Source organism: Chanodichthys erythropterus, chromosome 6 (assembly GCF_024489055.1).
Source record: "Chanodichthys erythropterus isolate Z2021 chromosome 6, ASM2448905v1, whole genome shotgun sequence".
In the NCBI taxonomy this organism is placed as follows: domain Eukaryota; kingdom Metazoa; phylum Chordata; class Actinopteri; order Cypriniformes; family Xenocyprididae; genus Chanodichthys; species Chanodichthys erythropterus.
The window spans coordinates 16,922,737-16,945,751 of record NC_090226.1 but is presented as its reverse complement, the minus strand read 5'-3'; the positions used below and the strand labels follow the sequence as shown (position 1 = coordinate 16,945,751).

Genomic DNA, 23,015 nt, shown 5'->3' with positions numbered 1-23,015 from the left:
TATACAGCTATGGAAAAAATTAAGAGACCACTCCAAGTTCAGAAATCAATGTTAAGTGGTCTCTTAATTTTTTCCATAGCTGTATATATATATAATATAATATTATACTTATTTATTTATTTATTTATTTTTTTAACTTGAGTTCGAAATAAAGACTACTAAACTAAACTAAATGATTTAAAATAACTTTCCAATTATAACATTTTTTTTAGTTTCTGTTTTAATATAAGTTTCTGTTTAAATGTAATTTATTTCTATAATGGCAAAGCTGAATTTTCAGCATCATTAATCCAGTCTTCAGTGTCACATGATCCTTCAGAAATCATTCTAATATGCTGAATTGGTGCTCAAGAAACATTTTTTTTATTAGCATCAGTGTTGAAAACTGCCCTTTTCAGTTTTTTTGTTTTTTTTGTTTTGATGAATAGAACGTTCAAAACAGCCTTTATTTAAAATTATATTTTTTTGTAAATATTTAAGTCTTTACTGTCACTTTTGATCACTTTAATGCATCCTTGCTGAATAAAAGCATTAATTTCTTTTAAAAAAAACATTACTGAACCCAAACAGTAGTATGTATATGTGTGCATAAGCATCTCTTATAGCTGTCCTTTTCCTCCATTTTTGCTCTCAAAAGCTTCCTAAACTCCACTATTTGAGACCATTTTCATTGTCTTTTTGTGGAATTTCCCCTAAACGCAATACAATAAATACAGGATACAAACCTGTGTTCTGGGCTTTGTTAACGCAATATTATAGAAATGCTCAGAAATCCTCTTTCGACCACAAATATGTACATGTTACGATTATATTAGCAATTTTAGACACTGTTAGCAGCATTAGCCACTAGCAGGAACTTTTATCCAGTGGTAGTAAAACAAAGAGTCAAAAGCAAACTGCACTACTACAGATATCTACTGAGTTTGCCCATGATTCAGAATCATTAACAATGTGTGTTCCCCTTTGTTTTGAAGGAAATAAACTCAATAAAGACCTGAAGCACTACCTGAGCCAGAGGTTCCCGAAGTCCTCCGCCGACTACGAGCTTCAGCAAACCATACGAGACAACCTCTACCGCCATGCTGTGCCTTGTGAGTATTTTTGTTGTTTCTTTCTACTTTTCTATATCTTTCAAAACACTCACCTCCAGTGTGCAGTGTATTCTCTGTACTGTACTCTTCTATGCTGCTCCCTTTCTCTCTATTATATTCTTTTGCTAAAGTTCATATGCAGAAGCTGTGTGCGCATCAAAGTGATGGCTGGACTGTTTGTACAGTGGCGGTGGAAGGGAGGACGCTATCAATATTCACAGAAATCCTCCTTTCGATCGAGTAGGTGGCAGCCATGTTCTTGGAGAAGTGTGATGAAATAGTGTGTGTTTTTGTATTTGTGTAGAGGAAGAGAGTATTGGATACGTGCAGTTGAGTGGACGTGTTTCAGTTCTATAAGACAGATGTTTCTAGTAGTCTATAAATAGATTTTTCCCTTGTGCATGAATTTCTGTAGAAACTGGCAAAGATTTGAATGAATTTCAAACCAGTGATAATGTAATTTAATGATACTGCAAAAATGTACATGTATGTTGTGTATATACAAATTGAGTTTTTTCATAAATACGTGCTACCTGTTACATTTAAATGATTTGACACTAAAGCTCTGCTGCAAGAAATCATTATTTGTATATGCTGTGTATATTTTATGTACAAAGTTATTAGCTTAGCAACATGCTAACGTCAAACTCTACTGCTCAAGAGATGTGACAGTTTATTTCAATGGAGTTTGATGTTAGCATGTCGCTAAAACAACAAAGCAAAACTCTAGCATTACATAAAGCAAGAGACAGCAAGGCAGCTCACTGAATTTTTGCTACAGCTTTTATGACATATTTGTCTGTTCTCTGCTATAAGTCAAAATATTTGTAGCAGCACTCTCTATGCTGTCTAGTTGAAAGCAAACCACCGCTCAACTTTAAACTGTTTGGATGGTGAGTTTTGTGTCTTTCTACAGTTATTAGAGCTGTAGACTGTCTCCGATTAAACACTCTGATCCATTAGCTGATGTGACAGAAAGTGAGTGGCAGTGTGTGTTTGAGAGTGATTGATAGACATGAGACAGCTGGAGGGACAGATGGGAGGGAAGGACCGATCAAAGTAGTGGGCTCTATCTCTCTTCTCAACTTCATCACCGTTTCATGGATACAAAAACACAGCCGTGACCTCCCAGAAATCAAAGCCACCCATATGTGTGCAACTTGAAAGACAAAAATCATTGGTTTAAATGTGAAATGTGACATTTCTGCCACTAGTTGCACCAAACAGAATTGGTTTGGTCGAACAATGCGACACGGGTTGAGGGTTCTGTTTGGGATTGGTTTAGAAACAGATTGGTTTAGAAATTGCTCACCTAACCTTTAGGCTTGCTTTGTAGATTGTGGACATTGAGGAGAGATGAGATGTGTGAAAGAGGCCATTTACAGTTTGTGAAACTGGAACGGCCACCTCTGAGTGGGGGGATGTGTCCAGATGCTCCAAAATCAACTTCTAAAGCAGTTCAGCATTTGGGACTCTTCATATAACATGAGCTCATGCTGATCTGGGATCAGTATCTGTTGTAACTTGATAAATAAGATTATAGGAGTGCCTGCAGATGATATTAGGTCACTATACTTAATCTAGATCATGTTTGATGTACAAAATGTGCATCTGTGTGGATCTGCTTACTGTCATATCAACCGCTTCAATGGGAAAACTGATCATAATTAGCCTGTTGCATACTGTATGATATTACCACAAATTTTGCCTCCCAGCTGTTGAAAAGTTTGGAGTTTGTAAGCATTTATTTAAGCATTTATCTTTTCTTTACTGTCACTTTTGGTCAATTGAATGCCTCCTATATGAGTAAAGTTCATTAAAAAACCAAACAAACTGAGAGACCCCCAACTTTTGGATAGAAGTATTGAGATGAATGTCGTACAGTCTGAAAAGACTGAAAAGATGAACGTGTCACATATGACTACAAATTCTATAAAAAAAATTAAAAAAAGATTTAAATTTATAACAATAAATCTCTTTGGCAAATGTACATTCTTGCACGTTTATTAGCAGGATGTATGTTTTAGTATCAGGTTTAATGGAGCAGTTGTTATCTTGCTGTCAATTACCTGGTAATTTTACATGACGTGGTGCTGGTGAACATGACAGCGATGAGTCAAGATTGATCAAAGCTTGTGAATGTGAGTGTGTGTGTGTGAGGGTCAGTTGGTGCTTATACATGAGGAATGTGGAGGGGTGCAGCTGTCTCTTTTGTGCACCGATGGCCCAAGCAGCTAGTTGCCTCACCAGGTGGCCAGTGGCATGGAGTGTGTATATAATGATGTGTGTGTGTGTGTGTGTGTGTGTGTGTGTTGTGTATGTTTGTGTTGGGGGTGTAATGGCCGGCTGGAGAAGAGTGACAATGAAGGCAAGTGACCCTGAGATAGGACTGCGTGTCACTAATACATTTAAAGATACAGGGATGATTCAGCTGTCATTATGTGCGTCTACCCTGACCAAGGTCTATTGTCTCAGTTTTGCCAGTGTTACTGTGAACTGAGTCAAAGTGTTGTTACTGAATCAGTGACACAGATTTTTTTCACAGCTCTCTTGGTCAGTCGTGACATTCTGGGGTCAAATATTTTTTCCCAGGCAACATAGCTGTGTTAGTTTAATTATAAATCTCTTGCTTTTTGTAATTTGTAATTAAAGTATTTTTGGGAATATATATATATATATATATATATATATATATATATATATATATATATATATATATATATATATATATATATATATATATATATATATATATATATATATATATATATATATATATATATATATATATATAATATAAAATGAACATATTAAATAATAACAATTATTATTATTATCGTTAATAAATATAATTATTTAGTTATTTAAATGTTTCAATGAAATGTATGTGTAGCCAAATGATGTATAATATTTTTTTCATATGCTAAATAAAAATATATAGCCCATATTATTCATAATAATAATTAATAATAATAATAATAATAATAATTATATAATAATTATATAATAATTATAATATATATAACTATATATAATAGATCGTTTCTGTCTGCTTCAATCGTGTGTAAAAAAAAAAAAAATGCAGTGTATTTACAAACCTACAGACATGGTATCTGTGATGAAACATGAACAAATGTATCTTTTAACCTTTCTTTATGAAAAGCAGACAAATATGCATTTCGTTGAGACCGATGGAAGCAAAATGAACTGCTACTAATGTAAAATGTCCTGACGTGGGCTATAAATCCCGATGTCCAGTGCACATTTCATTCTGCCTCTGTATCTCAGAGTGTTTTTGTCTGAAGAAATTGTTGTTTTTCCCCTTCTGTTTCTCTCATATTTCTTCCAAACCTCAACTCTAGCAACTAGAAACAGGTGCATATGAAGTATTTTTGTGGCTGTGCGTGCATTTCATTTCTCTGATTGTTGTCCTGTGATGTAATAGTAAGGAACAAAAAGCTGTGCCCTTTGTCTTTTCCTCATTTGACGCTCCAGCTTTTCACATCACCGACACCGTCAACATAACAGATGCCGCTGGAACAGTGCTCCCTCCCTTAGTGTTTTCACATTTCCTTCTCAGTCCCTCTGTTCGCGTCTTCATCTATCAGTCTATTTAAGCCTCCCTGTGGTTAGCCAGCCCCTGCTTGCCCTCTCTCGCTCCCCTCCTCTCTCCTGCATCCCCACACCCCCCCTCCACACCCCCTCTTTGGCTCTCTCACTCCCTCCATCCCTCCATTTGTTTTTCTGCTCGGTAGCAGACAGCAGGATTGCAGCTGAGGACAGGTTGCTGCTGCGTTTTCTCGCCAGAAAGAAAGAAAGGATTACCGTCTGGAGGCTGCACTGTGGCGAGGCAAGTCCGTCTTGTTTTTCTGCATGCTTTCGGTCATGTTTCGCTCTATCTTCTGAGATGCGGGAAATGGATTAGAGGGTTTGTGGGTGATGTATGGGGCTTAGTGCGTGCAGTGGATGCTTCATATATAGGCTAAAGGGTTGGATTGGGGGTGGGGTTGTTGTGGGGGTGGGGTCGGGGGTTGTAGTGGGGTTGAGTCAGGGGAAAGAATACGAAAAAAAGAGCGCAAGATCGAACCCTTCAGTCACATCTCGTTCACAGGGACAGATGGCTCCTAGCTGAGGAACTTTCTCATCAATATGATTTATTTTCAAGCCATTGTTTGGAGTCCCTTTGGGGCACGGAGCTCATTTTTCCTCGGTGAGCGCGCGCACGCGTGTGTACGCATGTATATATGTGTGTGTGATGGAATGGTGATGTGGCAGAGGGAGTACGATGCACTGAAGGGCCATCACCCTTGATGTAATGAGCAATGATCAACTCACCACCTGAACAAAAGCGCCCAGCGTCGAAGCGGCGCAGAGAAATTCAATTTGTCACTGCCCTTCGCACCACAGAGCGTGCTGTGGATCCCTCATATGCTGCCTCAGACAGGTTACTGCCCAGTCATATGCTGTCTTCTTATGTTAGGCATCACAAACATTGTTGCTAGGTAGATCTTTGCATCTAAGAGAATGTATTCGTTCATTCTGTGACTTGTAGGTTTCATTATTTCAATAATAAAATAATAGTTTTTCAGCCTAATATGCAAGGAAACAAACGCAGCTCGAAATTTGCTTCATTCATTTCAGCTAATTGTGTTAACATAGCATTCACAGCCACTGATGTCTGTTGGAGCTAGCTAATTAGCATTTAGCATGTGTACTACTCTGTCTGCAGACAAGCAAAGCACTTCAACCACAGGCTTGGAGACAGGGTAGATCTGAAGAGCGCCCCGGTCGCAAGTCAGCTACGATTAGCAGACAGAAGAGAGATAATACCTGCAGGGAGCCGAGGGCTCTCAGTTGGGAGGACTGACATTCGAGTGAGTTTTAGCATTGACAGCCTATGTCTGGATGCTATGATATTTGAGTAATGTCGCGAAGTTTAATACAAAATACGTTTTCTTCTCCTGCCATCTACAATGGGCTATTTAGAGGTCTGGTCCTCTCTGTTTGGGTTCGTCTTGAGTTTCCAGGCTCCATTTTGATATGTCAGCTCAAGCTTGATATCACTGAGCAAGCATATGTGGGCGGCATACTGAGAAATTCGACGAAATCTGGGCATGTTCAGAATCCAAATCCCTTTCCACATTTTCTTTGGCTAACACCTTGTTGAGCGTAGACGAGTCTTGCGATTTGGCTGTTCTTGGCCTGAATTGCCCATTTGCTCACAGCACTTGACATTCTGAATTCGAAAGCATTTTGTGAATTCATTTGCAAGTCAAAAGCGCCCTCAGAAAGTGTTGATCACCGTGAGAGTGGACAAACTAGAGACCAGCATCAGGCCTGTCCAGGGGGCACTACTTTGGATGGGTGGATTTAAAAAGAGGTTTGAGGCACAAAAGGAGAAGAATGCCTCTTCAGATACCACTCCATTCATGTGCTGCTTCTGAACAAGAAAGACTAGGACTGGGGAACTGCAGCAAGTTGCCCAGATTTTTTTTTAGTTGTCCTTCAGAATCAAAGGTTGGAATTACTCCAGGAATAGTAAAGTATCTTCAACCTAGTGCTCAATTATCCCTTATCCACATGGTCTATCATCTACATACTTTCCTTTATTAACCGACTATTCATTTATAAAGGGATAGCTCACCTAAAAATTTATTTTTCTGTCATTTACTCACCATCATTCCAAACCCGGTGGAACACAAAAGAAGGTATTTTGAATATTGTTACTGTCCATACAATGAAAGTCAGTGAGGTCCAGAACAACTTTGAATAAGAGATATTTTATAATATCTTCTATGTTCCACAGAAGAAAAAAAGGTTTTGAACGACATGAGGGTGAGTAAATGATGACAGAAGATTCATTTTTAGGTAAACTATCCCTTATGGAAGTCTAGATGGAAGTCTACCTCCAATTTTTGACACAACAAAGCATTTCTGCTGTACTTCAGCAGTTGAAAGTTTGATATTATGTAAAAGGTGAGCTTTAAATCCGAATCACAGCTCCACGGGGCTGAGCAGATGATTCATGCTGAGCTCCACCCAGAAATAGAAGCTCATACACAGGCTACAGGACACACTGTTTCTGTCATTACCTCTGGCCTATTTCCTCAGGGTTTCATCTGTAGATGCGTGCTTGTCATTTTGCCACTGTAATCATTCAATTTGAGGGTTAAGAAAGCAAGAGAGGGAGTTTGAGAGACTTGCTTGAGATGTATGGGACTTGTTTGATGGATGAGGGAAGTAATTTCGTTGAGTGGCAATTAGTGGTCAAAAGGCTATTCAAAACCAGATTCTTTTGATTTAATTTATTTTCAAGTTCACACATACATTTTAAGCTCATTTGAAAAATGGGGAACAATATATGGATTTTAGTCCAAGCTAATGAGATGCCACATGCCTATAAAAGACAACAAATATTTAAAGGGACAGTTCACCCCAAAATGACAATTTTGTCATCATTTACTCACCCTCATCTTGTTTAACACCCATATGACTTTATTTATTTTGTGGAACATAAGAGTTCAAGTTCACATGCACATTTTAAGCAAAAATGAAAGATGGAGAACAATATGTGTATTTTAGTCCAAGGTGATAAGACCAATATAACATTTAAAGGAACGGTTCACCCAATCATTTCATCATTTAATCAGCCTTGTGTTGTTGCAAAACTTTTTTTTTTTTTTTCTGTGGAACATAAAGATATATTATAAATGTCTCAGTGTTTTTGTCCATACAATAAAAGTCAGTAAGGTCCAGTGTTAGTTTTAACTTATTTCTGAGCAAAACCAAATATTTGGTGGGAAATAATATTGGGCAGGACTTTTTTTTCTCAGGTTTTCTTAGAATCATGGATTGTTTGCTGTGATATTACTGGTTTATGTATTATGTTTCCCCGCCTAGGGCTGGGCGATATATCGCATGCAATTGTCACGCCCATTTCGTCAGTAAAGCCGGTTCCCTGATCACCTCTAAATCGCAATCACCTGCTTTCAAATGGAGCGGCATTTAATAGAAAGAGCCGTAGTTCACTGATAAGCCACGCAATATCACGTTCATTATCGCAGATGAATCGCCTTCTATAATGAACGCGATATTGCGTGGCTTTTCAGTGAACTACGGCTCTGTCTATTAAATGCCGCTCCATTTGAAAGCAGGTGATGGCGATGTAGCGGTAATCGGGGAACCGGCTTTACTGACGAAATGCGCGTGACAATCGCATGCGATATATCGCCCAGCCCTATCCCTGCCCACATGGCCATGATTACATCATCAGAAAAGTAGTTTTGGAGGCAAAACATTTTACATTTTGAAAGGCCTATGAAAACATGTTTTTTAAATACATTGAACTGGTAAATTGTTCACATTATTTTCATTGGTGCTACTGGCATTAATGTCATACAGTAGATTTCAAATTTATCAATTCTATAAGTCTAAATTCTAAAAAGTCTTCCTGTCTTTGGTTTTGTTTTGTCTTATGTGGAGGCCTAATAAAGGGAGGGAAATTACTTTGGCCAAAATGTGGTCTCACACCCCCCGGTCGTATGGCCCAGTGGCCTGCTAGAGTTAAACAATAGTATTGTATGCATTCACATGGCTAGCCTGACCAGTCTGATTTTTATCTGCTAAATCTCATTCATCCTCTAATCCCCATCCTAGCCCACCATTTGATTGCCTTAGTCACGTTGTATTTGTGTATGTACTTGTGTGAGCTAGAGAGAGTGTGCAAACGTCTTGTTTGCAGCGGGAACCATGTGTGTATCTGTCTGCAAGTGTGTGTTGGAGGAGGAGGGAGGATGTGGGGAGAGAGAAAGAGAGAGAGAGAGAGAGAGAGAGGTGGGCGGGCGGAGGTGGATGAGTGTGAGCCTGAAGACGTTTAGCTCAGATGGTGTTTTCTGTGCGAGCCCCTCACATTGGCTGAGCTTCAACGCTGGGCTGGACGACCGCTTTACAGAGAAAGAGATTGCGAGGAAGAGGAGGAGGAGGGACGACAGACTGGGCAGTGCTAGCTGAGATACAAGCATCTGATGCTCACCGGAACAGGATTCTGAGATTTTTCTGCTCTTTTCTATTGGATTTTGTCTGGTTGTGCAAGATCTCGAGTGGATTGCATCCATTGGAAGTAGCGGCTGCGAGGTTCTCCGCTAAGGTAATTTAGCACCCCCCCCCCCTAATATCACCTGGACTCTTTGGCTTCCGGGGTTTGACAATGGGGGGGTGGGGAATGAGAGATGGAAAAAGAGTGATAGAAAGCTGGGAGCAGCAACGCAGCGAATGCAGCTGAATATATGACCGTTTTGAGGGATGTGAGAGGATGTGATTTGTTGAGGATGGCAAAATGGTGCACCAGAGATGCTGTGGTCCGTGTTAGCTGCTGGAGCGCGCATGTACGTGCCTGTCTGCTTGAGCGAGTGGAGGTTGAATTAAGCTGTGGTCACTTGACGTGTTGGAGGCCATTATGTTTGGAGTTGAGCAGTGTGGCAGGCGTCTCTCTCCCAGCCCCCCCTCCCATCCACACCAGCCCCATGTCTGTCTCTCCGCTGCAGCCGCTGTCTTCAGCCGTATCTGTGTCTGAAAGGCTTTCTCATGCTCTTTTTCTCTTGCCTTTTCATGTAAGCTCAGAAAAGATGCCCATTTTGAAAGGTTCTCTGTATCTTAGAGGCGTTTATAGGTTAAATAGCTTCATACTCTGGCTCATAAATAACAGGCTGGTGTTTTATGGGTCTTATGATGATTTGAAGATGAAGATTTGAGCCGAGTAAAACTGAAGCCGGGAAAAGGCCTGGTGTGTGAGTTTGTATTGCATGCCATTTCCTCTGTAAGATTGGTTCTGGTGTGTTTAGACTCCATCAAATCATATCTACTTGGCTCATCAATGATCGATATTTTCGGCAATGCATTATTTGGCATGTCTTGAAGCATTGATCAGTCATTTCAGCACAGACATCATTCAACTGAATAGATTTGATTTGATAGAGTCTGTGAATGCTAAAACCGAGCTTTGTTTTGAAGTGGATCTCCAACTGGAGGGTCTTCTGGGGGGATATGCTTACAGAAACCAACTCCATTTTGCTAATGGGAATATGTGGGGTGGAAAATGCTAGAATCGGGGATCTGTGTTGTGGATTAACCCTTTGGTGGGACAGATGGTTCTCTCTCCCGCTGAGCCGGAAGGGCTGGCTGTCAACATCAACATGGGCGCACATCCCCAAGCCTTTCCCAGTTATGTGTCTTCCCTTTCCCAGTTTCTCCCGGTTCCAGATCTCTCAAAAACGGGGAACATGAGATGCCAAGTTTCTCCTTCTCTTGCGCTCTTTCTCTCTCTTTTAAACCTTCTGGTTTTCTATTTTCAAATGATTTAATTAGAAGATAGAAATAGTTCATTAAAATAGTTTATTAACATTTGCCATGCTCCTTTCCTGGAACGTTTGCCTTGGCAAGCTATTTCGAACTCCCGAAATGGTATAAGTTTTGGCCTGATATTGTTCGAAATTACATCACACCAGTTTGATTTTGCTTGAAGTAAAACATTTCACTCTGGTTCATGTTATAAGAACACCCCTTTACCATGGAAAAATCACTGCAATGCATTGCCTCTTATTGTTGTGATAATCTTGATTGCATTGATGGGTTGTGCACATATGCTACTTAACCAGTGATCGGTTTGTGTATGAATGTAATATGCACCCTTATTAACATTACCAGTGTAAACTGTTGTGTCATTCAGTGTGTTTTGATAAATCTGTAGTGATCTGTCAACACTTTTGGGCATCAGTCACACAGAAGAGTAGGTAGAGGCTCTCTAATGCCTCTGCTGTGACAGGACTGTCAATATCTTATATCCCTTTGAACTCTACTGACGTCGCCTCTAGCCTGTACATGCCATTTATTGGTGCTTTGCCTTTTGATTAATGCTTCTGACAAAGTAAAGGTGCTTTCAGTGTTTTTTTTCTTTTTTGTATTTCAAAAATTCTTTCTTCTTGTCCATGTCAGTCAGGATAGGCAACAGATGTTGAAAGAACTTCAGTGACTTAAAAAGGTTAAAAAGTTTTCCTTTTCTTGTTTAGTCTAATTCATAGAGGTGTTTGTTTTACTATTTTACAGAGAAAATACCACAAGGTATTTGGAGCCCTGCTCGCGGTTTCAATCTTAGTGGAAACTGTGGCCTTGCAAAAATGCATCAAGTAAACATGCTTTCTGCAATGTGAATCCAAGGCCACACTTCATTCCAGTGTGGGGAAAATCTGGTCTAGTATTTCAGTTTGAACTGAAAGTTAGGTTACAGTGTTAAATGCTATTCTTGTTTTATTTGTATTGGTTATAACGTTGTTGCAGTGTCCAAGTTACACATATTACATGTAAATATACCACTGTAAAAAAAAATTCTGTAGTTTTTACAAAATAATTTTGGCAGCTGTGGTTGCCAGAATAATTTTGTAAAAAATACAGAAACACTGTAAACACATTTACAGAACAAAGTGTAAATTTTACAGTATAAAACTAATTTACTAACAATAAAATTTTAATGTAAACCAGTAAATTCAACAATGCACACTACTACTAAAATCTGTTTTGTCCCTTTAACATATACTGACAACCACCATAATAATGCAGGTGGTAAAAGAGAAAGCCACATGAAGAATCAGTTCATCACAAGTAGCTTTTCCACAAGCTGAAGTATATACTGATATAAAGAAGGTGTAACATGGTAACCCACAACACTTACATGCAATAAACATTCATTAAACATCAGAAGATGTAACATAAAAACCCTAATGTACATAACTGATAACGAAAACTATTAAGAAACATGATTATTTAAACAAAATACTTTCAAATGTGGAGTGTCACACAGGGAATTGTGGGAATATCAGTTTACAGTTTTTGACTGTAAATTATACATTGATTTGTTCTTTTTTACTTCTAAAAATTGTAAAATTTACAACATTTTAGTGTGAAAATTACTGTTAAGAAATTTTACAGTTTTTCTCTGTATATAGTATGGGAACTTACGGGTTACCTATTTACAATTTTTTCTTCCGTAGCGTTTTTACAGTATTTTACAGTTAAAATCGCATTCATTTTTTACAGTGTGTTAACTGCAATAACAAGTTATGTTAGATTACAAACAGCTGTGCATAATTTGCACATTAAGTACACATTAATCACTAATTTATTTTACTTTTTTATTGCTCAGAATTGATTGATTTCCTTTAAAAAAAAAAGGGATAAAAGTCTCTCTTTGTTTAGAAAGATAGGACCATGGCTCTTGTGTGTGTGCGTGTGTGTGTACAGTGAGTGTACGGTGGTGCAGTGGTTATTTATGTTGTCCTAAAACCAGAGACTATAGAAAACTGTGATGAAATCACAGGATATAAACCAAGGATACATGTTTTATCAGGTGTAAATGACAGTTTCTCCCAGCTGTCTGCAGTCAGATCAGCTGATACAGATGTGATGTTAATACCATATATTTTACAATAAAAAAAAATGTGTGTATAGTATAGTACATATGCATGTACTGTATATATGTAATACTTATTTTACTCTTTCTTTTTTGTATGTTGAAATATTTTAACAAGATGTTGGGGCAAGACATATTGAATGGCTTCTCCACTTTTTAAAAAAACAAATATCCTTTATTTTACATCACAGCTGTGAAACATGATTTGATTATTGTCAGTGTTAATGAGAAGTAGGTGGTAAATGGATAAGGGAATTCTCATTTAGAGAGGTTTTAATAGACAGAAATTGTTTATACAAGTGTTAGAGTAGTAGAAATATTATGTTTTTCCATTTTTTTTTTTTTTTTTTTTTTGTAATTTTTAAATGCTCATGTCTGATAAAGACCAACTTTTATCAGTAGTACTAGTATATGATGTATACAGTGTTTGAGAGCCAACGCTTTCAAGTTTGATGTTTTGCCACTCATTTGATTTGTTTAATCATTTTTCCAGTCATGCCATTGGCTTTTAAATTTATAGATTATAGAGAGAAGCACATGCAGAGAAAAAAAGAGAAATGACAAGAGTGCAAAAAGAAGGAAGAAGGAGAAGAACGAAAGAGAGAGAGAGCAGCCTGTATTACTCACTGGGTCAGGCTCATGAAAAATTTAATCAAGCCATGCAGATAACAGCTTCAGCTCAGAACAAACACATCCCAGTGTACAAGAGCATTTTTCAATTAGTTTTTATGTATTTAACTGGGAGGGCATCAGAAAACGCATGAAATTGCTTCTGTGAGAAGAGAGCTGAAGATTTAGAATCTCAAACGAACCCAGTTTTTGTTGTAGAAATATTGTAAGCATGCTTATTTCAAGCCAAAAACCACAGGCCCTTTAATAACTTTGGAAATGCGCAAACATCTGAATGCTGGTATAGTGAGAGTCTTGACTATTATTAGAATGATAATGAGTCGTTTCCAAATGCTTTAACAACAGCCTACGCTACATCGCTAACTGAATCACGGCGGTGAGGTTCAGAGTCACTTAAAGCGTTGCGTCTGATTGATTGCCTCTCCAGTTACTGCAGTATTGCTCTCCAGGAATGCAATACGTCCCCTTAAACACCTCGATCCGCTTTATAACTGGACAGTATGTTGCTATGTTGGATTTCACAATGCCAGGTAACATTTGTGTTGTTGTGGCTGTGAGAGGTGAAGCTGACCTAGTATTAGAGAAAACAAGGAAGCACGAAACTTCTTTGTCTAGATTGAGAATGGAAATTAACTTTTGTGGGCAAATAGGTCATCTTGAAATAGCATTAACTTTTAATCTTTACAGTATATGAGTTGTTATGTTTTGAGGTTTCTTTTTATTCGTGTGGGATTAATCTTTGTTGGCCATTAGAAAAAAAGACAGTGAAGTATTTAATGCACCAAGGATGTGGTGCTAGTTTCAATGTGTGGAACACCTTTGCTTGACCTTTAAGGATTTGAATATGGATACATGCTAATTTTAATACTTATTATGTATAAGAGTCATCAGACACTGCTGAATCATACAGGCTTACTATTTTTGTCCACTTTGCAACTGTGATTTTTCCTCATCGAGGGATTAGTATGCGCATACACACATATCGAGCATTAAGTTGGCTCAGAGACCAGCGTTCTGAAGTCAAAGCGTTGTTACACATAGGTGAAATGAAAGCCGACATCTAACTTTATAATTCAAATCTGCCTGATTTTTCATTGTTTTGTGTATGTTTATTCCGTGGCATTTATCATCTCTGAGATTGCATTGTGCCATTGTGTCTCTGCCAATGCCATTTGCCAATGTTTTACTTGTACTTAGGCTTAGAGATTTGAACAAACTCTTAACGGTGGGGTGTTTTGAAGTTTTGTAACCATAATTTGCTTATTGTTAATTCTGATCAGAAGTTGTTGGTAAATGGGGAGAGATATTCTCATAGTAGAGAGACCATTTTTTATATGACTGTGAGAGCAAGATATTCAAGAATTTCAAAAAAGTCAATATTTTGATCTGTTTGTCCATGAAATGTTTTGCTTTTACAGTGGCACAATATGACTTAATACATTTAAATTAATAAATTGTTAGTAATATATAAAAATAATAATAAAATCAACTATAAATTAAAATGTTAAATAATGTAACTGAAATCATATATTTCTTGCCCCATCCTCAATAGTTAGGCTATTTTTGTTGAACACTGTTATTGTTATATTAAACATTGTATTGTTTTTATTGACCAACGTACAGTTCTTGAAACTTCTGGAACTGCAAAATGAATTGTGGTTAATACACTCTAAAAATGCTGGGTTAAAAACAACCCAAGTTGGGTTGAAAATGGATAAACCCAGAAATTGGGTTGTTTCAACCCAGTGGTTGGGTTAAATGTTTGCCCAATGTGCTGGGTAGTTTTATTTAACTCAACTGTTGTATAAAAATTACTGTATTGCTTGCTTAAAATGAACCCAAAATATGCTGGAAATTAAACAATTAACATTTATTAAATTGCTTATTAATAAATGTACACCTTTTGATTATTATTGTTGCCTCTAGTAATTATGTCTGATTTTTAATTTCTCACCTATTTTGGATTCATTTTAAGCCAGCCATATAGTCATTTTTAATCAGTAGTTGGGTTAAATAAAACTACCCAGCATGTTGGGCAAACATTTAACCCAACCACTGGGTTAAAACAACCCAATTGCTGGGTTTGTCCATTTTCAACCCAACTCGGGTTGTTTTTAACCAAACATTTTTTAGAGTGTACTATAAGTAAAGCCTATATGGGGGGGCCTTCAAATAATGTATTGGACAATTGGGGCCTTTGAGTTGAAAATGTTGAGAAACTCAACAGACTAACTAACACGGAAGAGCAAATAAGAGGCCAATAAGAAACCAGCTGGCAACCACAGAGAACACCCTGGGAATCTCATCGCAAAGTGGTAAAAATCATTCAGAACACCTTAGCAACTGTTTAGCAACACCTTGCCAACCATATAGCATTGATGCAGTGACTTTTGCATGGGCATTGTCTTTTTTTCCAGAAATATGTAAAAATCGTGTTTTCAAAGGGCAACGTGTTTAGCAATTTGTTTTGTGACAACGAAGCTGAAGGAATCTTTCCTAGACATGTGGGTCAGTAAAGCTTAAAGGGATAGTTCACCCAAAAATGAAAATTTGATGTTTATCTGCTTACCCCCAGTGCATCCAAGGTGTAGGTGACTTTTTTCTTCAGTCGAACGCAAATTATGATTTTTAACTGCAACCGCTGCCGTCTGTCAGTCAAATAATAGCAGTAGATGGGAACTTCAACTATAACAGTAAATAAAACTTCCATAGACAAATCAAAATTAAAACCTGCGACTCGTGACGACACATTAATGTCCTAAGACACGAAACGATCGGTTTGTGCGAGAAACCGAACATTATTTATATAATTTTTACCTCTAATACACCACTATGTCCAACTTCGTTCAGCTTCCTGTTAGTGAGGTCAAAAAACGAGTTCTGGTGACGGAAGTGATGTCTCGCCCATATACTTCAATGATCGCGAGACATCACTTCCGTTGTCAGAGCGCGATCAGACCTCACTAGCCGGAAGCTGAACGAAGTTGGACATAGTGGTGTATTAGAGGTAAAAAATGATATACTGTTCGGTTTCTCGCACAAACCGATCGTTTCGTGTCTTAGGACATCAATGTGCCGTCACGAGCCGCAAGGTTTAATTTGGATTTGTCTATGGAAGTTTTTTCGACTCTTATTGTTCAAGTTCCCAATCACTGCTATTATTTGACTGACAGACGGCAGCGGTTGCAGTTAAAAATCATAATTTGCATTCGACTGAAGAAAAAAAGTCATCTACATCTTGGATGCCCTGGGGGTAAGCAGATAAACATCAAATTTTCATTTTTGGGTGAACTATCCCTTTAATGCTTAAATGTAGGGTAGGTCATTTTCAGAGAGGCTAGCAATAGCGAGCTAGCTTTGAAAACATAAGATCCTACCCTTCGTTTAGAGCGTCTCCAAAGCCATGCCTCCTCCAAAACCATGAACGCGTACAGAAGGGAGCAAACAAAAGCATCACGATAGACGGCGTTAACCTACCTCATGTCTCAAAGCACAGGACATTACAATAATAATGAACGCAAACAACTTAAAGAGCACTGACCTGTACCACCTGACTGCTGCAGATTCATTTTGACGTTGATAGTGTTCCATTGAACTTCATGAATTCGAGTCACATACAGTATAACGTCACAGGTTTCCATCCTTTCCAAATTATCGTAGTTATGGCGTTAACGCAGCATAAGCTCATTGTTTTGGTTGTTTCGGTTCTTGCGACTGACGTCTGTCTAACTATAGCATGAAATGCACTGATGACGTGTGATGTCTGCGTGAACATGGTGTGCGGAAATCAGACTATTTTAATCAGATATCGGTTTTGTAATATCAGATTTACCGATAAACACTGCCATCTTGTGGGTGTTTTGAGAATTGCGCACAGGATCGCCATTACAGTGCATCTGAGGGGAGACAAGACAATGGCGTGCACAGGTAAAGTATACTTACCTGCTTTGCTGTAATTAGTAAACTTTATATAACATAACAGCCATTAATGCACAAATTAGATGTGTTACATAACCATCTACATTTCAGGTATTTTATGCAGCTTGTCTCTAAGAAATAGAGACAAGCTCATGGAGTCACGTAGCCTAAGATAATCTGTCATGTCCTGTCCCAATAAACTTTGCATGAATTAAATAATACAGCCATGAATGAGCACATGTTGGGAAATAAAAGCGCTGAATTTAATTCTCTCTCTGTTGTCTATGCTCATCATTAGTCTCATGAAGTCGTCTGCATTTTGCTGTTCACTCAGCAAAATTTGTTGATGCTCAGCCACCGCATGTAACTTTTAACAAGATTCACTTTTTTAAAACACAGTAATTATATAAGCATTTACTATATAACCATTAATTTGCTAATAAACATCCAAGTAAACACAACCCTGTGGAAATTAATTATTTATTATCTCCGTGAGCGATCGCAGTTTGAGTATAATTCTGGGTAAATGCATAGATAAACAGCGCTTTGTCAGCAGATATTTCATAATCTAGAACGTCAAAAACATTATTAATAATTCTGATATAACATACCAGTTGAGAAATGCAATAAAATACGATGTTTTGTGTTATATTCTAATGTTACAGAGAATATTATTCAGTTATTTAACATTATTCTTCACTCTTTAGCCTATTAAACAGATTATAAATTTACTGAAACTGTAGTCTAAAATGAAGTATTACATTTCTGCAAAGTTGATATGACTCCTGTCTTTAATTTATTTTCTCCATTTGAAAACATTAGACATTCTACATTTATTTTGCTTATTGTTAACATTAGTATTGCTGCTGATGCTTTTTATAAATACAATTATTTTTGTAAAATTTAAAATTAACAAAATATATTGGTGTATAAATAAAATTTGTTTTGTTTTCTATGCAAGGAGGGAGTGATTGTTATAAATAAAATGGTTTGTTCAGTTCAGTGATGTTGTAATCGTGTCAAAAACAGAAGTAGGTTCTGCATATCGGTTATCGGGCACATAAACACAAAAATTATCGGTATCTGTTCTAAAAAATCAATATCGGTCAATCACTAGATATGGACATATATACGTTGACAGGCAGGTAGTTCATCGTATCATTGCATTCGGACCGAATTTAATGATTGGACGAACATTTTATGGTCCTACGCCTTCCACAGACGATATATATATATATATATATATATATATATATAATATAAATTCATTTAGACCACTTAACATAGTGATTGCAATCAGGATGTGAATAAACTTTCAACCAGCATAACAAAAAATGTTTCTGGAACATTTCTCCTACCCTGCCTTTAAGGGCTGTGACACACCATCCCTAAGGTGAGCATCTTTAGGAATAGTTTATGCAGTGTGTGCCACACATCGGCATGAATCGGCATTGAGGCCGCCACGAGAGAGATCGCTCTGATTGGCTGTTGAATTTAGTCAGTGCACAAGAATAAAAACAAGTGATGAAAGCAAGCAAAGAAATCAAGATGGCACAGAGAGAAAGGCTGTTCTAATTTTATTAGTGCTTATTTTACCTGAGCACTCAAATATGCTAATATTTTCATAACAACATGAGCTGCCTGGAATGAAGAAAGTGATCAGCTTGATTTATATTTTTAAATGGAAAGCAAGCACTGCTTTGTTTATGATTTGCATATCTGCAATCTATGATTTTACGACTATTGATACCTGCTGATCAGTGTTGGGGAAATTACTTTTAAAAGTAATGCATTACAATATTGCGTTATGCCCTAAAAAAGTAACTAATTGCGTTACTTAGTTACTTTCTATGGAAAGTAATGCTTTACATTACTTTTGCTTTACTTTTTCTTATCTGGGTTTGTTTGTTTGTTTTTATAACAACAAAAAAAGTTCTATTTTTGGGAAATGTAAAGGCCCTTTCACACCAAAAGTGAAATGAATAAGCCTCATGTTGAAGGAAATGTAAATTCACGTCTACAGTAGAGGGCGCAGCTCACATAAGCAAGCCTTTCAGCTGTTTTGCCATTCTGGAATATAGAAGAATTTACATAAAACATTTATAGTCATTTAGTCTAGAAACTAGTCTAGAATAACCATCATGTTTACACACAACGCCTCTGCACTCCTGATTTCTCTGAACATGGGGACAGGAGAGCTGTCAGTCAATAAAATGAGAAAACAAAGTAGCTTGTGTTACTTATTAGAAAAAGTAACTTGGATATTTTGTTGTAAATTTCAAATTATTGCATTACTTGTTACTTGAAAAAAGTAATCTGATTATGTAAGCATTATTTGTAATGCGTTACTCTCAACACCACTGCTGATATAGTCAGTTATTTTCTTACACTGAGAACGCACATGCTTGTTGACATTCAGCTGTAGTCTTTGCTGTGTATTTAAGCGCAGCTTTTTTGGCCGAGACGCTGCTGACATAAGGTGACAACACAGTCGTCTTTTCTCACCACTAGTGATGTCTTTGATGTCAACTTGGTGTTTTACGGCTTTAAGAGATGTTCAAAGGAAGTTGAAGCTTGTCTGAGCAGAACTCTTCAGATTCTTTTCTTGTAGCATTGTTAATTACAGTGTACTGACCAGGGTCAGTGCATATCCCATTCAGATTATTTCACTGATTTTAAAATAGCAATTCTAAGGTTGTGCTCATGAAATAGTCTTGGCATCCAATGTTTTTGTAAAACCAGAATGTATTATGTTTTTATGTTACCCAAAAATGAAAATTCTGTCATCATTTACTCATCCTCAAGTCGTTCCAAACTGGTATGAACTCCTTGCTCTCCAGGCAAGGAAGTTTGAATGTAGGTCATATCAGAAGCCTGAACTTCAGGAACACATCGCTGGGTGCTGCAGTGCTCCTGCAACCTCAGCCGCAAAAATAAACTGATTTATCAGACACGGCTATTTTTAGAGCCTGTTTGTGTGCTGGATGTGCACATGGCATTGCTGTTTTTCTGATGTATTTTAGAATGTGTGATGTTAAATATGTCTGCCTTTGGTGTTTTCAAACTCCTTGCTGGCTTTGCACTTCACAATGCAGCTATTTTTTACTCACAGAATGTATTTATGTCATATGCAAAGATGTTTAGAGAGATCAGGCTCCATTTTGTGGAAAATAAGGCACAGAGCTGGCATGGAAACAGCTGAATTGTAATGTAGCACACCGTGGAATGAATGAATGAATATATATATATATATCACTTTTTGGGGGCATAGAAATCTTGAAACTTTGTCATTTGAGACACTTGAGGAGAAATACCTTAAAATAGGGACCAGTCTTTCATTAAGAATGAATGAGCTTCTGTTTTTACTGCCAAATCACTGCACTCATTTCAATTCCGTTCACAGCTCTCAGAATCTGTCCTTGTCCTTAACTACATGTTCACTTAAAGGATTAAATCACCACCAAAATTAAAATTCTGTCACGATTTACTCACCCTCATGTCGTTCCAAATCCGTATGACTTTGGTTCTTCCATGGAATACATGGGATGTAATTTTAAAGAATGTGCTTGCTTTGAGGAAAAAGCACCATAAAAGTATTATAAAATTAGTCTAGAATTGTGTGCTTGATTCCAAATCTTCTGAAGTCATATGACAGACTGAACAAGATTTTCAATGAATCATTTTGGCATGTTCAATGAATCAATGGAACATTTGATCTGGTTTGAAAACTGGTCTGAATGATTTGTTCACAAATCAGATTAAACCTGTTCAGCTCACTTCAATTCGTCACACAAAACTATGGCTTCTGAACACTTGGAATATAGTGCATGAGTTTAATGAAACACTTGTATGATATTTATGTGTCCTTTTTGAAGCTTGAATTATTCAATCCCCGTCCATAGTAACTTGAAATGGATAATACAGTGCTATGTTATATTGGAGATTCTTTTTTTAGTTTATCACTTGATGTGGGTTATATATCAATCGGTATTGGATAATTCATTTTCTATGCTTGTTTGCTTTATTTTTGCATTTATATTACCTTTGTCATCATCTAACACTCACTTAAAGTCTAAACACTTTAAAAACACATAGTTTAATTAAAATAATAAATATAATCTTTAGTAAAAGTCTTAATGAATATCCTTTTTTCATAATGCATATTACAATGTTGTAGCATTTAAAATGATTGATTTTATTTTATTTAGACAAAATAGTGTAGGATTTTTTTTATATCCAGCATTTATTGGTTGTTGGACAAATAATTATAGTTTTATCGTATCACCCAGAATTTTATTTCGGGTACATCCATAATTGTAATTGCAAAAAAAAAAAAAAAAATTTTTCACAGAAGGGGAAAAAAATAGTTTGTGTTTAATCTGAGGGTGAGTATTTTTTATTTTTTTTTAATGTTTCTACATATTCAAATTAGAGACAATATTTAAATTATGCACTTAATCTACTCTTTGAATCCCCATGCGGACAAAAAGGGAGCTGTGTGTACCCAAATTTACCCAAACTGACGCTAGCTAAAGAAATGCCATTCAGCATGACAGACAGATCCAGAATCAGTCATAATCTCAGTCAACAGCTCAGCCAGGTTTAAGCTACATTGAGACTAAAGGGGATTACTGCCTGACAGACTGATCCAGAATCAGACAGCATGTCAACATCTCAGCCAGACCTGCCAGACCTTGACTACACCTAGAACAAGAAGAGAGTGCCTTTCTTTTCACTGAAAACCACAGGGATTCATTTCATCTTCACCTTTAAGTCATTGGATATTTTTCACTGACATCCACTTATAATGTAGCTAAGGATTTTGCACCAAAACAGTTTTAATTTTACTTTACCTGGCCATTTTGCACCCTCTCTGTGACCATTAGAATTAAATGGGTGGTTTTTAGAGACTCTACCTTTATATAAGACATCTAAATGTAAATGACCTTTGTTATGATTGGCTAACTTCTTTGCATATGAAAACTACTGGTGTAATTCACACTGCATTCATCAGGACAGGCCATGTTGTTGAATACTGAATAGCTGTTGATGTGTAAATGTGGGCGGTAATATGTTAATGCCCTCATGGTTGTTACATCAATACTGTGACAACTACAGAAGGACCTGTTTTTGCATCGTAGTTTCTTTGAGTTTTGAATGCTTTCCGTAGTCTATCGAGGTCTTTTATATCAAAAGTGCATGCAGGGAAAATCCTGTTTTCCATGAAACAACCTATTTGAGGATGCTTTACAATCACCTCCATAAAATAATAATGTGAAACATGTGAAATCTGATGGATCTTTAAGGTTTCCCTGTTGAAATGTATTCGCAATCGCAAAATATAAAGTTTCAGTAATGAGAAACAAATGTAAAATTGTAGCATTGTGAGAAATAAGGTGATAATTGTGACATTACGGTTACTTCACAATACATTTCTTTTTTATTTAAACTGACTTTGATAGAAAACACTCCATATACAGTACATAATACATAATTATAGTCACTTTGATGTGATTTTTGAGTGCACATGTTGCATGTTCCCAGGCTGCATTGTGGGAACTCCTGATGCTGATTCATTGTGAAGCACCACTGTTCTTTTCCAGAGAGAGAATGTGTCCAGCCGCACATACACATACACTTTACTGCTTGGAAATACAGAGACCGGGCAATGTAGTAGCAGCTACAGCCTGTGACGCAGCTGTGTGTGTGTCAGTGAGGGGGTTATCATTTAGCAGAGGGTTGTAAACCCCCATTAGGTAATTGTTTCTCTTTTGGGCCCTGGATCATGCCATTTGGCAACAGTAACCCCTTCTGTTCATAGTCACTGACCCACAACTGATGAGTGTGTGTAGGCCGGGATCGAACAGCTGCAGATTGTGATGTTTGTTGTCACAGCTCCTCACCTTTGGTTCATT

At 37.2% G+C, this 23,015-nt stretch overlaps 1 protein-coding gene across 8 annotated transcripts in view; it reads left to right on the top strand.

The window, feature by feature from the left end:
- The window catches only part of magi1b (membrane associated guanylate kinase, WW and PDZ domain containing 1b), a 161,666-nt gene that overhangs the window by 68,753 nt on the left and 69,898 nt on the right, over positions 1-23,015 (top strand). For 7 of the 8 annotated variants that reach the window (XM_067388262.1, XM_067388260.1, XM_067388259.1 and 4 more), the window contains exon 2: positions 975-1,091. In XM_067388262.1, the coding sequence (XP_067244363.1) occupies positions 975-1,091 (117 nt within the window). Of the gene's footprint in view, positions 1-974; positions 1,092-1,141; positions 1,332-23,015 lie in introns of those variants that run through there. The other variant, XM_067388263.1, reaches the window with a different exon arrangement.